Source organism: Chanodichthys erythropterus, chromosome 24 (genome assembly GCF_024489055.1).
Source record: "Chanodichthys erythropterus isolate Z2021 chromosome 24, ASM2448905v1, whole genome shotgun sequence".
Classification (NCBI taxonomy): domain Eukaryota; kingdom Metazoa; phylum Chordata; class Actinopteri; order Cypriniformes; family Xenocyprididae; genus Chanodichthys; species Chanodichthys erythropterus.
Genome location: NC_090244.1, coordinates 29,241,548 through 29,257,711, shown reverse-complemented (window position 1 = coordinate 29,257,711; position 16,164 = coordinate 29,241,548). Strand labels below are relative to the sequence as shown.

The following is a 16,164-nucleotide window of genomic DNA, read 5'->3' as shown; positions in this document are numbered from 1 at the left end:
TTTATTTGATACAATCTTCTAAAGTGTGTTTTGTGACAGAGAAAAAATCCATTAATTTCAGCACCTGAAGTATTGCATTATTGGTGTAATATTGGGTTAATTGGTGATGTAATAGAAATGTGATTGTGTGAATTGCTCACATTCTGAACAATTTGCCATTTTGAGATAGTTTAAACCCATTTTATTGTTTAATTAAATTTGTTACATTGTGTTACTTCCACCAGAGTTGTATTCATTCTAAAAGTTTATTCACGTTATTCATAGGTAGGGCTTTTTACTATAGTATGGTTCAAACACACTATAGTATTTACTATAAATTACTATAGTGTTTTTTCACCTGGCCTACAGTGAACTACAGTTTAAATCCCAGAGGCCTGAAATCATTTATAACCCTAACCCTAACATATATCTGAACTGTCTAATAAATATACTAAACTGTCACATTTCATTGTCATTCAGTATCTCTGTATATGATATTACAATCTTATAATATTCTCTTTATCAAATGATTCAGTAACACTTTAGTATAGGGAACATATAAACTATTAACTATGCCTTTTCTCCTCAATAAACTCCTAATTTACTGCTTATTAATAGTTAGTAATGTAGTTGTTAAGTTTAGGATTAAGAATGTAGAATAAAGTCATGTAGAATAAGACATTAATATGTGCTTAATAAGTACTAATAAAAAGCCAATAGTCTAGTAATATGCATGATATAAAAAAAAAAAAATAAAATAAAAAAAAACTAGTGAAAAGACCCTAAAATAAAGTGTTACAAATGAATCTTATAAAACTTATAAAATTTTAATATTAACCCTCTATGGTACTCAATATTATATCAATGAGGAAAACATTATTTGTGTTGTGCTTAAAATTGGACACTTTAACAATATCAATAAACATTTCCATACATTTTTAATTAATTTATTTCTTATAAGTTTGTTGCCTCGAGGCAACTTTGTACCACAATGTAAAAATGTGAACATTTGGCATTTTCATGTAGAAAAAAGAAATATATTTACTGAAAACATCAATTTATTTAACTAGACACTTGATCAAACAAATGTATCTGCTTAAAAATTGTCAGTGAAGGTGACTCATATTTTTGTGGGTGATTAAATGGATACAAACAACTGAAAAAAAGCACTTTTCATTGGAGAAAATATGGAGTCATGTGACGTGCACATGTGCTGAAACAGGACACACAATGGACCCCTGTTGATCACGTTTGGGTCTTTTTTGCACTTTTATTGATTAGTATTTGAGTTCTGTCTTGAGATGAACTAAAATAGACCATGTTGCCTGGAGGCAACACCGTACCATAGATGGTTAAAGCACAGGCCTCAAAGGCCTAAAATAATTTGTATTCTGCATATCTGAACTGTCTAATAAATATAATTAGATGAGTAAAGTTCGTAGACAAACTTTAAGTTGGCTTGAAAAAGCCTAGCCAGAAGGTTTGGATTAGTTTGAAGCTTTTTAGTTTGAAATAGTTGACGTTTTAGTTTAGTAGTTTAAAAGCTAGATAATGTATGAGTAAGTAAGTGTGAGTGAGTGTGTGTGTGTAGATAGATATAGTTAGTTAGATAGTTAGATAGATAGTTAGATGGTTAGTAAGTTAGTTATATAGTTAGAAAGTTAGTTAGTTTATGAGTTTGAGTGAGTTTGAATGGCTCAGTAATAGTACATTTCATTGAGTTTAATGGGCTTCAGTTTGTTTTGATTTGAATTTGAGTTATATAGTTAGTTAGAAAGTTAGTTTGTTAGTTTATGAGTTTGAATGGCTCAGTAATAGTACATAGAATGGAAGCTTCATTGAGCTTAATGGGCTTCAGTTTGTTTTGTTTTGAATCTTGACAGTTGGAGTTTGATGGAATGTTCAGATTTTCAATGTAAGTCAATGGGAGTTTTTATCAACATTTTTAGGAAAACCGTAAGTCGGATTAGTCTGAAAAGATATAGCAACTCAAGTCAGAACAGTCTGAAGGTCTGGGCCGAGTTTGGTGGTTGTAGCTTTAAAGCTCTAGGAGGAGATGCAGTCTAAAATTTGTCTCAGAAGAAGACGGAATAATAATAAGTTTATATAGCAGATCAGTAAGTTGGCTTTTTCGAGCCAACTTAATAAACTGTTGATAAACTGTCCAGCACATTTCATTGTCATTCAGTATCTCTGTATATTACATGACAATCTTATTATATTCTCTTTATCAAATGATTCAGTAACACTTTAGTATAGGGAACATATAAATTATTAACTATACCTTTTTCCTCAATAAACACCTAATTCACTGCTTATTAATAGTTAGTAAGGTAGTTGTTAAATTTAGGTATTGGGTTTAATTAAGAATGTAGAATAAGACATTAATATGTGTTTAATAAGTTCTAATAAACAGCCAATAGTCTAGTAATATGTCTGATAATAAGAAATTAGTTAAAATACCCTAAAATAAAGTGTTATCAATGACTTATAAAACTTGATTTTTAATATTAAAGCACAGGCCTCGTTAGATCAGTGTTACGGTGAAATCAGTGTTTTGTGCTCGAACTATATTGAGGGGAGGGGCGTGTTGAACCTTGTGACGCGGTGCTGGTTTCTCTCAGGTCCTGTAAGCAAATGTAAAAGGCCTCCTAGTAACACTCGTCTGTCATTCTTTATCATCGTTTGATAGAGTTGTGTTAAACATGTCTGGAAGAGGCAAAGGCGGTAAAGGGCTCGGAAAAGGAGGCGCCAAGCGTCACCGTAAAGTTCTGCGCGATAACATCCAGGGAATCACCAAACCCGCCATCCGTCGTCTCGCTCGCCGTGGCGGTGTCAAGCGCATCTCCGGTCTGATCTACGAGGAGACCCGCGGAGTGTTGAAGGTGTTTCTGGAGAACGTCATCCGCGATGCCGTCACCTACACCGAGCACGCCAAGAGAAAGACCGTGACCGCCATGGATGTTGTGTACGCGCTGAAGCGACAGGGACGCACTCTGTACGGCTTCGGAGGATAAACTTCTCAAATCAGGAACAACTACACCAACCCAACGGCTCTTTTAAGAGCCACCCACTCTCTCACATAAAGAGTCATGTGGAAATTTAGTTGATGAAATGTTTCTTGGATTCAGAGAAAGTGTTACTAATTATAAATTTCATGGTAAAAAAAAAATCGGGATTCGCAATAACTTTTCATTTAGTTCTCTTTTATTATGATACCCAGAATATGTTGGTTTAAGTGGCGTATTAAGATCTTTTATTACACTGAGATATAACTAACTTTAAATTAGATCAATGGGACTAAAGTTTGCAGAGTTCAAAATGCAGAAAACATTAACGAAACTGGTATTTTCTTTTACACAAATGGGCTTTTATTTATTCATGTAGTTTCAACAGTTTCATAAATCAATGAAGTCTCGAGGAAAAACTGTTTTTAAAGGATGTCTGACTGATAATGGTCTCTTTCCTCCAACACTCCCTCAATGGGTCTAAAGGGCTTTTTAAATCACACGATGTTTCACAATATTTGTCTAGAATCGCTTATTTTCTCAAACTAAAAAAGCGGGAAATGAAACAAAGGAAACAGTCAGGGTGTAGTTCAAACCTGGCCCTCATTCCGCTCGTGACGCTTTGAGTTGTCCAATGAAATACGACTTTATGGGTTTGGCCTATTAAAAGAGGCAATGTGTATCTTTGAAAATTAGCATAGAGCGGTGAATAAATATCTCTGTGTCGCTTCCGTCCCCACATTGCTTTGTGAAGTTTGTTTTCAAAAAGCATCATGCCTGAACCAGCAAAGTCCGCGCCTAAGAAGGGCTCCAAGAAGGCCGTCACGAAGACCGCCGGTAAGGGAGGAAAGAAGCGCAAGAGGTCCAGGAAGGAGAGCTACGCTATCTACGTCTACAAAGTCCTGAAGCAGGTTCATCCTGACACCGGCATCTCTTCCAAGGCGATGGGCATCATGAACTCTTTCGTCAACGACATCTTCGAGCGCATCGCCGGTGAGTCGTCTCGTCTCGCTCACTACAACAAGCGCTCCACCATCACTTCTAGAGAGATCCAGACCGCCGTGCGTCTGCTGCTGCCCGGAGAGCTGGCCAAACACGCCGTGTCCGAGGGCACCAAGGCCGTCACCAAGTACACCAGCTCCAAGTAGAGATTCAACCGAGACTCTCAGCGACCCAAAGGCTCTTTTAAGAGCCACCCATCTTCTCCTTAAAGGGTTTCTGTTTGTAGAATGTGTTGCCAAGTAAATGTGAAGAATCGATAGATTAAGCTGGAAGTTGTTTCTGTAATTTCATCCGAGTCTAATCAAAAGCTAGTTTTCCAAAAAGTATGGCGGTGTAATATAAGAAAATTGGTTTACTTATTATTTTTAAGTTTAATTATTGTAGGGTTATTGAGGTAATTGAATGAAGAAACTTAAAAGGTTAGTTCACCCAAAAATGGAAATGTCGTCATTACTCACCTTCATGTCGTTTCACACCTGTAAGACCTTGGTTCATCTTTGGAACACATTTAGAAATTTTTGAGAAAATCCAATGGCTCAGTGAGGCCTGCATAGAAAACAATGGTACTTTCTCTCTCAAAATCCATACAAGTACTAAAAACCTATTTAAAATCATGTTCATGTGAGTACAGTTTTACCCTAATGTTATAAAGTGACGAGAAATTGTTTTACAAATTGAATCAGTGGGAGTGCCAAAGTCACGTGATTTCAGTAGTCTTGGTGGTAGACAAAGCCTTGTTTAGATTACTCAGAATATGATTATACAAAATATTATTTTGTTGTATCTTGTTGTCTAGGTTACTATGATTGGAAGTAGCTGCATTTGTGTTTTAACAACATTTAGCTAACAAGTTATTAATCCGGGAAGCTCGAATCTGTGAATCTATTGCCAACTGAACTGCTTGACATAAGCACTGACTGCATTTCTTCATTTTTGAGTCCAAGTTCAAACTCTGAGCCGCGCATTATTTGTGTGCATTATTAACGTATGTTACTAACTGAAACACTACTGCCAGCCAGCGGGACATTAAAGAGGAAGTGTTCGTCCGAGCTCACAGCAAGGGAACGATTATAACTTTGCGAGGGAACGCAAAACATCTTTGCGAGGGAACGCAAAATATAAAAAAAAAAATTCCTCCCATCCCAATTTTTTTTCCACCACCACGTAAAATTTCCTTCCCATTTTTTTTTTTTTTTTACCACCATGTCCCTTTAGGGGCTCCGTAGTTTTGTATGAAGGTAGGGGTTAGTATATTTTCATGGTTTTTAATGAACAATGTTGTGAAGCATTCTGCAAAAAGTTTATCCTGAGTAAAATGCATTTACACCTTATACATTAAAAGAACAAGAATATTTTTGAACCTTGCCCTTTAAAAAAAAAATGTATTTACACATTTGGTGATAGTGTGTAAGTGAGGTGAAGGAAACTAATCAAAAGCTTCCATAGTAGATCAAAGCATAATATACAAACAAGGTTGGAAGCAGTTTCTTGCAAGACTGTATATATTTACTTAAAATGCAACATTGAAAGAAATTGTACATTGAAAAATGATTTACAACCGGAATTACATACATCACAGATGTACACATAACTTTACATTGGAAAATTCTGCCTCAATGTAATAATACATCTGTGTAGATGTTATGGTAAAAATAAGTCAGTTTAAGGCCAGCTGGCCTTGAACCTGATAGTAATACTTGTGGCTTTTCTTAAGGCAGGCCTGGCCGTGAACTGTGATCAGGTGTTTAACTTGAGAAACGTCTTCAACGTCGCAACTCTTTACCTCTGCCAACCCAAATGGCGATGTTTCTCTTGGGTTGAAGACCTTAGCATCAGGGCTGGCTGCAAGGTGAGGCGCATCAGGGTGGATGATGATCCCACACTGCTTCACAGAGACATCACAAAAATCTGAGTAGCTGTCTGAGGAGTTCCTCTCAAAATGTGAGCAGATAATGCTTTAGCAGTAGACACCCCGCGAACATGGCATATTTCACCAAATCTCCTGGCTTATCAGTCGGGGTTTGTGTACATGGGTCCACAGCTGGCATTCTGACTGCATTCGTGTTTCTGCCTCAATAGTAGCAGAGATCTCCCTCGACACCTTAAGGCTTTCTAAGTGGCATTGTTGCTTGTAGTTGGGCTCAAATTTGTAATGAAATTTAAAATGGTAACCTTCATCAGGCAACTGAGGAAATTCAGGGACACCAGGATGTTTAATACTGCCTCTACTCTTCTCAGGAGGGCACTGGTAAGACCCAAATGGCACAGGGCCAAATTTAGAATCCACAAGATTAAGGCCCACAAGCTCGTGCAGTAATTTGAAAACGCCTGGTTGTGGGTGTTTGTCTCACAGTTTCTCTCCACTGGCCATGAGATGAGGATCTGGAAGAAAAAAAAAAAAAGTGAGATATGTCAAGTTTAATTTACATATCATTGTCACCCGACCTTCCATTTTTTTAGCACACACTGACTCTTATTTCTGTAAATACACAATTAAAGTGTTTTAAGCTGCCGCAAACCTTTATATTCTTCACAATACGCAGAAGATATCAACTAAAGGCTTCTATAAAAAGTAAAAGATACTTGTTCTGTTACTAATTATAAATTAAAATATTTGGACAGGTTTTTATTCGGACTAACCACCATATGCTCTGTAAAGTGTACATTTTACACTAGTTCGGGTATGATGCTTAGATTCCTGAACTGGTTTGCACACTATCATTTGTTGACTCAGGTGCAATTCACTGTAATATATTGATGATTAACTATTAACTGACAGAAGTCATTACAAACTGCTAGTCCAACATCATTAAATGTAATGAATATTAATGACTTACCTGTGTCCTAGGCCGGTGCCAGGTCTGCAGTGAGCTGGTGCATGAAAGTGGCAATGGCACTGTTTTGAAGCCCATGGTACTGTAGTGAGCACTTTGAAACAATAATGCCACAATGTGGTTGCACAGTGCTTTCCCAGCAGAGCAGGTTCATGACATGCAATTCAGTACTACTATTTAGCATGAAATGTAACCTGCTAATAGAAACATGAAATAAGTTTTTGCTGCACAACAATTTTACATTTCATTGTTGTAACTGAATTTTGACTTTTTTTTTTTTTTTTTTGTCTTTATTTTCCTCAAACAACCCTGTTCTGTTTTTAAATGTAAAGTTTTTTTTTTTTTTTTTTTTTTTTGGAGTTTGGAGTTTGGAGCTACAAAATCATTGACATCAGGCTGAGAAACACACTGAACCACAATTAAACTTTCTGGAATACTGTAAAGTCACTGCAACCACAGCAGAACATCAGAAAAACCTGAAGGTGATGAGCCTCCACATTTTTCCTCATCTGTGACAACTTCCTCTCACTGTGACTTCATCGACAACTACATTCGAAACTATTCCAATGCAATGCAGTTTTGGTGAAAGGGCACAACATTAACCACAAATAAGTTACTGACTTTTATCTAACAATACACCATCTATAGCTAATATCAGTAAAATGGAATCACGATTGCAACAAGAGTTTATGGTCTGTATTACAGTTGATTAATCAAGAATAAGGTTAAACTTTGTATATGCAGAAGAATTTGTTCTGGGTGGATATAATTGCTAAGAGAGGATCCCATTGTATTGTATTGTCAGCATATTGTTGCCAGTTATTATATTTAAACGATTAAATTTAGTTACATCCAATTGCATGCTGTTCTTGACATAGACAGTTACATTTCATGCTTGATTAAGGAGCGAACAATGGCAATGGCCATTTTTGGAGTCACAAAGCTTGTTTGCGGAGGGAGAGTCAGGCAGATCCCAGTCATGCCCCAGCAGTACTGGATCCCAGTCAGACCCAGGCCCCGGCAGTCTATCAGGGCAGGAGACAGTATTCACTATGGAGAGCACCTGGTTTCTCATCAAGCTGATGAGGCATGTATTAGATAAGTTCATGCAGTGGAACCAGCTTGTCGTGTTCACGGTTAGTGATCATCCATGTGTAGTTATATTAAGTCAGAATCATTTCTATACACATGCTTGAATTCTGCTTATCTAACCATTATGGTGATCGATTTCACCTGTATGGATATGCTCACTATTAGAGGATTCCACTGCATCATAATCAAATTAAACATCTAGACTTGTTACTCAGTTTTCATAAGAACAATGCATGTATATTTACTTTTCTGGAAAGAGACAGTCTCATGTTGTTGTATGACAGGAACTATATATATATATATATATATATATATATATATATATATATATATATATATATATATATATATATATATATATATATATATAATGCATCCATAATATCAGAGAAGTTTCGATCTGAAAGGCATAGTGTTTTTTTTTTTTTTTAGTTTTTTTGGTGGCTGAACTAATTAACTAAATAATAAACTCAAATTATTTATTCGAGTCAGACATTCTAATTGTTTCAATGATTTTCCTCTCACAGGGAACACCTGGAGTCACATGGCAATGAGCTCCCTCAGAGCCTGCAGGAGCTCAACACCAGAATCAAGAGGGGAAAGGGGGCGAAAAAAAAAGTTGTGGGAGGAAATGGCCGGTAGGCTGACTGCAAAATGGCCCCGGTTTTCTCTCCAGCCAAAGTGGCCTGAAAATGGCAGACCCTTGTCGTTGGCTACAAAGATGTCAAGGACAATAATAATAGCACAGGGAGGGGGGTAGTTCGGTTCAAGTTTTTTGAACAGATGGATTCATTTCTAGGAGGGCAGCATGACATTGAATTCACAGTTGTGGGAGATAATGAGGGGAGCCTAAATGTCCGTAGGCCAGAGGTGCTGAGTGCAGGGGTGGAACAGGGACAGCCATCAAGTGCAGGGGAGGTTTGTCCAGAGAATTGTGCAGGTACCAGCAGAGCAGGGGGGACACGGACACCAAACAGACGTAGACTGAGGGGGACTAGGGCACCGGCAAACCAGCTTGTAGATGTTATCCAGGACTCAGAACAAGCTAGCCAGAGGAGACACTGTGAAATACTTGAGGAAATGAGAGCTCTGTGGATCTCTTTTGAGAATTTAATGAGATAGTATCTCAGCAAGCAATAGATTGTCCCATTTGTCTCTTCTGTGGCTGTTTTGATTACCTATAAGGCCATCAATTACTTCACACATCCACACATAAGCATTTTTCCTTTACACACCTCTCCTCTCCTCTCCTCTCCAAAAAGGCTATTGTGTTTGACTGTATTCAGTGCATTCAATTGTATTTTTCGAACATCGTTCCACTTGTTTAAACATTTGAAATTGTTGTCATTAATAAATATAGTTTCATCTTCATATATTTGCAGTTATTGTCTATTTTGCTGTTTGATAAATGCACAATGCCCCATAATAATACTTGTACATCCATGTGCCTTAACAGCCCCAAGCGTCATCCATGTGATGGTCAAGTAAACATTACAACATCGCTGCTAATACAGTGATTACTCTTGAATCCATTGCTGCTAGAAGAACGATTAACAGAGACACACTACTGCAACACTGCATTCAATGGGAAAGAAGAACAAAATAGTGAAAAAGGAACTGAAGTTATCAGTCTGGTACAACAAATTAATAGTTCATTAAATATTTAATTACAAGAACAATTGCCTTGAATGTGCAGCAAAAGGAAACTTGCAAAAAAGTAGATCTGTTTTTGAAAATTAACTCTTCTCATCCTCATGACGAGGGCACCCAGCAGGATGGTCCTCGCACATGTCTGTAGGTCCGGTGCAGAGATTATGGAGCATGCAGGCTGACATGATCAGAATGACCACCACATCCAGCCTGGTGTTTTGCAGATCTCTTATTCGCCTCATTTGGAGATTAGGAGATAGGCTATGGGCAGTTACTTACCTGCCATAAGCTTTTTTCCATCACAACACGTCCTTTGCAGATATGCGTGTTTCTCAGCTGGTCCTGGATGGTCAGGTCATCATTGTCCCGCGTTGGCGTGATAATAAATGGGTATTCACGACTGATGTAGGTGCTGTCGCAGAGTAGCATGTACCTTAAAATAGGAGGACAGGTTCCCTAGGTGGGAACATTTACATTTTCAGAGCAGCTAGGACATTTGAAGAAAGTGGGCTTCTGGGCGTATTGTGAGCAGTTTTGAGAGAAAGGTGGGTAAACTGACACACCAATTTCAGGACTAATTAGGACCTTTCTGTCAAGACTGCAGCTGTGCACAGAGCCTATACAGGAGGGTAGTGCAAATTACGTACTTGTATAACAAAATAATCTGTTTATTCTAGGAGACTGACATCGGTAGAAGAGGAGGAGGGCAGACCAATGCAATTGTGGGTTTAAGCTACATGTTCTCATCCAGCATATACAGGCGCTACTGAAAATGACATACTTGAAAACACATAGCCTCAGTCTTCTCCAAGATGCTACGAAATACTCACCTCCCCATTTTTTCTGCCCATCTCGCAAAGAAGGTGGATTTCCTGAGGATCCTGGAGTCATGTACCCTGCCTGAATATCAGAAGTGGCTTATTGCTGTGTATGCTATGCCTCGAAGGAATGTGCTTGTGGTATATTGGTGCACGACAGTTACAGGATTCAATATACAATTACCAGGTGCTCCTACAAAGATGTCCCGAAACCTCCCTTTTCCATCCACAATACCCTGGAGGACTACAGAAGAGTAACCTTTTCTATTGAGTAGTCCCCTCCTCTGACAGGTGGCCCTTGTGGTTTTATGTGGCATCCATCTATGGCACCTGCAATACACAATAACAATGCACAGATTTTGACACAGATGTACAATTTGACTAGTGGTATTTTTTTATTTGACTGATCCTATAATACAGTGTATATTAATGCTCTAAGTATTTGGATCTTAGATATACAGCTCTGGAAAAAATTAAGAGACCACTGCAAAATTATCAGTTTCTCTGGTTTTACTATTTATAGGTATGTGTTTGGGTAAAATTAACATTCTTGTATTATTCTATAAACTACTAACAACATTTTTCCCAATTTCCAAATAAAAATATTGTAATTTAGAGCACTTATTTGCCGAAAGCAACAACTGGTCAAAATAACAAAAAAGACGCAGTGTTGTCAGACCTCGAATAATGGAAATAAAATAAGATCATATTCATTTTTAAACAACAAAATACTAATGTTTTAACTTAGGAAGAGTTCAGAAATCAATATTTGGTGGAATAACCTTGATTTCGAATCACAGCTTTCATGCGTCTTGGCATGCTCTCCACCAGACTTTCACACTGATGTTGGGTGACTTTATGCCACTCCTGGTGCAAAAATTCACGCAGCTCGGATTTGTTTGATGGCTTGTGACCATCCATCTTCCTTTTGATCACATTCCAGAGGTTTTCAATGGGAATCAGGTCTGGAGATTGGGCTGGCCATGACAGGGTCTTGATCTGGTGGTCCTCCATCCACACCTTGATTGACCTGGCTGTGTGGCATGGAGCATTGTCCTGCTGGAAAAACCAGTCCTCAGAGTTGGGGAACATTGTCAGAGCAGAAGGAAGCAAGTTTTCTTCCAGGACAACCTTGTACGTGGTTTGATTCATGCGTCCTTCACAAAGACAAATCTGCCCGATTCCAGCCTTGCTGAAGCACCCCCAGATCAACACTGATCCTCCACCAAATTTCACAGTGGGTGCGAGACACTGTGGCTTGTAGGCCTCTCCAGGCCTCCGTCTAACCATTAGACGACCAGGTGTTGGACAAAGCTGAAAATTGGACTCATCAGAGAAGATGACCTTACTCCAGTCCTCTACAGTCCAATCCTTATGGTCTCTTGCAAACTTTAGCCTGGCTCGTCTTTGCTTCTCATTGATGAAGGGCTTTTTTCTAGCATTGCATGACTTCAGCCCTGCCCCTCGAACCGTCCTCGCCGTGCACTTCACCCCAGCTGCCTTTTGCCATTCTTTTTGTAGGTCACTTGATGTCATCCTACGGTTGTTGAGTGACATTCGAATGAGTTGGCGGTCATTCCGGTCAGTGGAGAGTCGTTTTCGCCCTCTGCCGGTCTGTAGCTTTGTTGTCCCCAATGTCTGCTGCTTGACCTTGTTCTTATGAACCGCCGTCTTTGAAATTTTAAGGATGGAAGCAACCCGACGCTCACTGTATCCCTCTGCCAGTAAAGCCAGAATTGAACCCTTCTTTTCCTCACTCAAAACTTTCCTTTTCAACTTTTTTTGCATGGTCAATAGTTATCTTTTGATTCCAATTACATTTGAAGTACTACTAGCACTGTTTTTGCCATCCAGCTGGTCCCACTGCAAGAGGGTAGTGATGACCACAGAAGTGTTTTTTTATACTTTTCCTTATTAAATAAGATTTGGTTCATGTGATCACCTAATCAGCACCTCATTCAGTAGAATGAGGTGTGCCTGTGTTGGAATTCAACAGACATTGGAATGGAATGGCTTCCATACTTGTAGAGATGCTAATTTAAGAAAAAATTGCAGTGGTCTCTTAATTTTTTCCAGAGCTGTATTTATTTATTTATTTGGAAGGGACAGTGCGAGTTGATGAACCCAGTAGAAGTTAAGATTTTGATGCACATTTGCACCACCCTCTTAGACTGCTGCTATGTGTGCCCTATATTGTGTGTGAGCATGACTATAACAGACTGCACTGACATGACATGTTTGTAGTTTTGTTACCCTGTACAATGCTATGTCTGCTGTGTATACCTTAAAATTTCCCTATCCCCAGGGGATGAGCTGTCAATGCCACACATCGCCCTGAAGGCAGCAGAGGTTGGCATCTTTTCGCACTCTGTGAACCAGCTGGCAAAAGTTGGAACCATAGTGCAAAAGTTCTCAGCACTTCAACCACACATCTGTAAAATAGGATACAATAGATTGATAGAATAGCACTGAAAATTAGTTTTTATGAGCATAACACAATCCATTATCAATCAGGATATTTCAAACAGTTTATTCTTCACATTCTAGCAGCAGTCTGTTAATCAGTTTTCTAGCAGCAATGTAACACCTAAACTTTCTACCTGTGTGCAGATGATTGGGACAAATTGAACTTGTCTGAGATTTTGGAAAGCTATTCTGGTTTGCCATGTACCAGGGGAAGAGTGCAGCCTGTAAACAGAGAATGTATCACAGACACTCAACAAATTATCACAAAGGGAGAAATGTATTTGATGTATTTAACTGTGGTATGGCTATTAAAACGGCAGCATTTTCAAACAACCAGTATTTATTGGGGACATAGACCTACCTTTTGCTTGAGAGGAATCTCAACACCTCCATCATGCTGGTCCCCTTTTAGACCATGCTGTGTCAGGACCTCAATGAGGTAGGCAAACTGTGAATGGGTGACTGGGAGATGGCGGTAAAATGTCTGCTCATCCATATGGAACAGAAGCTCCCATTCTATGCCAGTCTTCAAAATCGTTGTCTGTGTCAGGACAAATTGAGCAATTTCATTTTTGAAAAGTAAGATAAAACAGTCTTAGTGAATGAATAGCAAAACCTTCATAATGGGATTCATCCTTTAGGATCTAGACCATTCAATTCACTGTAGGATATTGAATTTTTGGTCTTCACCAAACTGTGTGAAGGATATTGGTGTGTGTGTGTGTGTGTGTGTGTGTGTGTGTGTGTGTGTGTGTGTGTGTGTGTGTGTGTGAGTGAGAGAGAGAGAGAGAGAGAGAGAGAGAGAGAACAGTTGAAGCAGACAAAACTTCTAGTTCTCACATTCACATTGTTGGGTCATGCCCATAAGCTGGTGGTCAGATGCCTTCAGATGTCAGGTTTCTTCAACGTTACAGAAGGGCCAAGTTGTTTATTAAAATAAGGTGCAAGTGCAAGAATAAATGAATACTAAATACACTTCCAAATATACAAATAATGTAAAACATAAGGTATAACAGCTTCTCTTGCCTTATGTGCTGTTTTTTTCTCCTCCGTTTCCTTCAAATAAGCAAGCAGTAAGCATCGTTGGCGATAGAAATTATTATAAATTAGCATAAGCCCCATAGGGTCCACCATGCTTTGCTTACATCTAGCTACCACAATTCCTTGCGCTCAGGCAGTTTGGCGAGACTTTGCCTGGAACGCTACAAAGTCGTGGTTTGAAGTCGTGACTTATGGGTTTAAAAACCTGCCTGGAATGCAGCATTATTTTAAGACCTCTTAAAATAATTAAGTTTTCTGTTATACCATTTTGTTCTGAATTTGATCAAACTAAATTTAAGACTTTACGGGCCAAATTTACTAAGCTTGCTCCAGCGCAAATTTTTTTTTTACGTTAAAAAACTACTGTCATGATTTACTTAAAGGAAAAAAATATCACTGAAAAGGCGTGGACACAGTTATTTTTGCGGATGACCTTGTTGCATATGCACTTTTAGGAGTTTCCCTTTCAGATGCACAATTTATGGGAGGATGAATAATGAACCATGCAAAGTGATTTACTAAAGTTTGCACTAGTTAATTGACTTGTATTTGTGCCATTATTTAGCACCCAAAATCAGTTGCTAATTTGTGCTGCTCTTGGTAAGTTGCGTTGGTCATTATGGAAATGATCCTGCTGCATCTGTTTTTTTATTTGCACATTGTCAGTAGATCACACGCAGACTTTCCACTTGGCGCTTTTAAGTGATTGTGCTTTCAAGCTAATTTGCCCTGTTTAGTAAATGTGGCCTCAAGGACCTGTGGAAAGCCTGTTAAATATTTGAACAAACCCAAAACTCTGAAGTGATTTGTGAACTACCTTGTCACATTGTTGTTTAAATTGTAATTGTTATTGTTTTACCTGTGAAAAAAAGTTGCAAAAAATATATTTAAAAGGTAGATGCAAACAAAATCATAATAGGACAATGTAACGCTTCTTTTTAAATTATCTATAATTGTGTTTCGGTATAGTAAAAAATGTGATATATCAAAACATTTTTGAGAGTAGAAGTGGCAACTGTTATCAAAAAAAGCTAAGGGTGTGTTCACAGGTTTGGTTAAAACGAACTCTGGTGCGATTGCTCTGTTAGTGCGGTTCATTTCAGTTAGTGTGAACGCTGCCATCCAATCCCTGATGCACACCAAACATGCAGACTGAGAGTGTTGAAATTAACTCTGGTCTATATCCTGTTCATATTTCAGTTGAACCACACCAAAGACATCTAAACAAACCAAAAACAGGACATGATATCACGAGATGTGACCCTAAAATGCAGAATGCTCAAGCATACCTGGTTCTTCTCATCATAGTTGTGATATTGTTTATTACAGTTCAGTATACAAGCAGTGTTTGGTTCAGTGTATATTCAAACTAATGAATAATAGCTTGGAAATCAGTATGATAAACTTTATTGCTTTTACAAAGAAAGATTGGATTCAAAATACAACAAATATCAAATTACACTTGAAATATTGTTAAAATTGTAATTGTTATTGTTTTACCTGTTAAAAAAAGTTGCAAAAAATATATTTAAAAGGTAGATGCAAACAAAATCATAATAGGACAATGTAACGCTTCTTTTTAAATTATCTATAATTGTGTTTCGGTATAGTGAAAAATTTGGGGAGAGGATTAACTGCACAAATACTAGAAATGTGTACCTTGGATATGATACAATTTGCATACATACACAATTTGTGGAAAAAGACATTTAAGACGTTTCCAGCTTTGACTTTGAACCAATTCTGCAGAATGTCCAATATAGTAGTTTAATGTACTGCCACTGAAGCACTGTAAACTTTTTTTTTCTCACACATTATAATGGTTATTCCCTAAATTTGACCTGTTCTCACTCCACTGACTCCCAGTTGCTGCTAGATTTAAACTGAAGGTTTCGATGCTGACTTGCAGGACTGCCACTGAAACCACAACTACCTACCATGACATCTTTTGCACCTGTTGCTGATGAAAGTCTGGATGGTTTTGTCTTTGGGACTGAGAACTGGATTTCCAACAACAGCACGCATTTCCTCTGTCTTTTGGCCCATCTTTGATGACCCCGACCCAGAAGATGCAGCATCTCTGCATAGAACAGATAGATTTTCCTTGTGTAACAGAGAATCAGGTTGCATTTTTTGATGCAGTGGCAGACTTTATTAATGACAACAATTTTCCAAAGTACTCCTGAGCACATGTGGCTATTTTAATCACAGTAGCATGACTGTTTCTCATGTAATGCCGTCTGAGGGCTCAAAGGTCACACACATTCAGTGGAG

At 38.2% G+C, this 16,164-nt stretch overlaps 2 protein-coding genes across 2 annotated transcripts; both read left to right on the top strand.

Moving 5' to 3' along the window:
* Nucleotides 1–2,668: 2,668 nt before the first annotated feature.
* On the top strand, nt 2,669–3,141 carry LOC137014565 (histone H4). The gene has a single exon (XM_067378934.1). It carries the CDS (start codon nt 2,685–2,687, stop codon nt 2,994–2,996), a length of 312 nt encoding a protein of 103 aa, XP_067235035.1. The 5' UTR covers nt 2,669–2,684; the 3' UTR covers nt 2,997–3,141.
* A 517-nt stretch (nt 3,142–3,658) lies between these two features.
* Nucleotides 3,659–4,276, top strand: LOC137014559 (histone H2B). The gene has a single exon (XM_067378932.1). It carries the CDS (start codon nt 3,761–3,763, stop codon nt 4,133–4,135), a length of 375 nt encoding a protein of 124 aa, XP_067235033.1. The 5' UTR covers nt 3,659–3,760; the 3' UTR covers nt 4,136–4,276.
* The last annotated feature ends 11,888 nt before the right edge of the window (nt 4,277–16,164 follow it).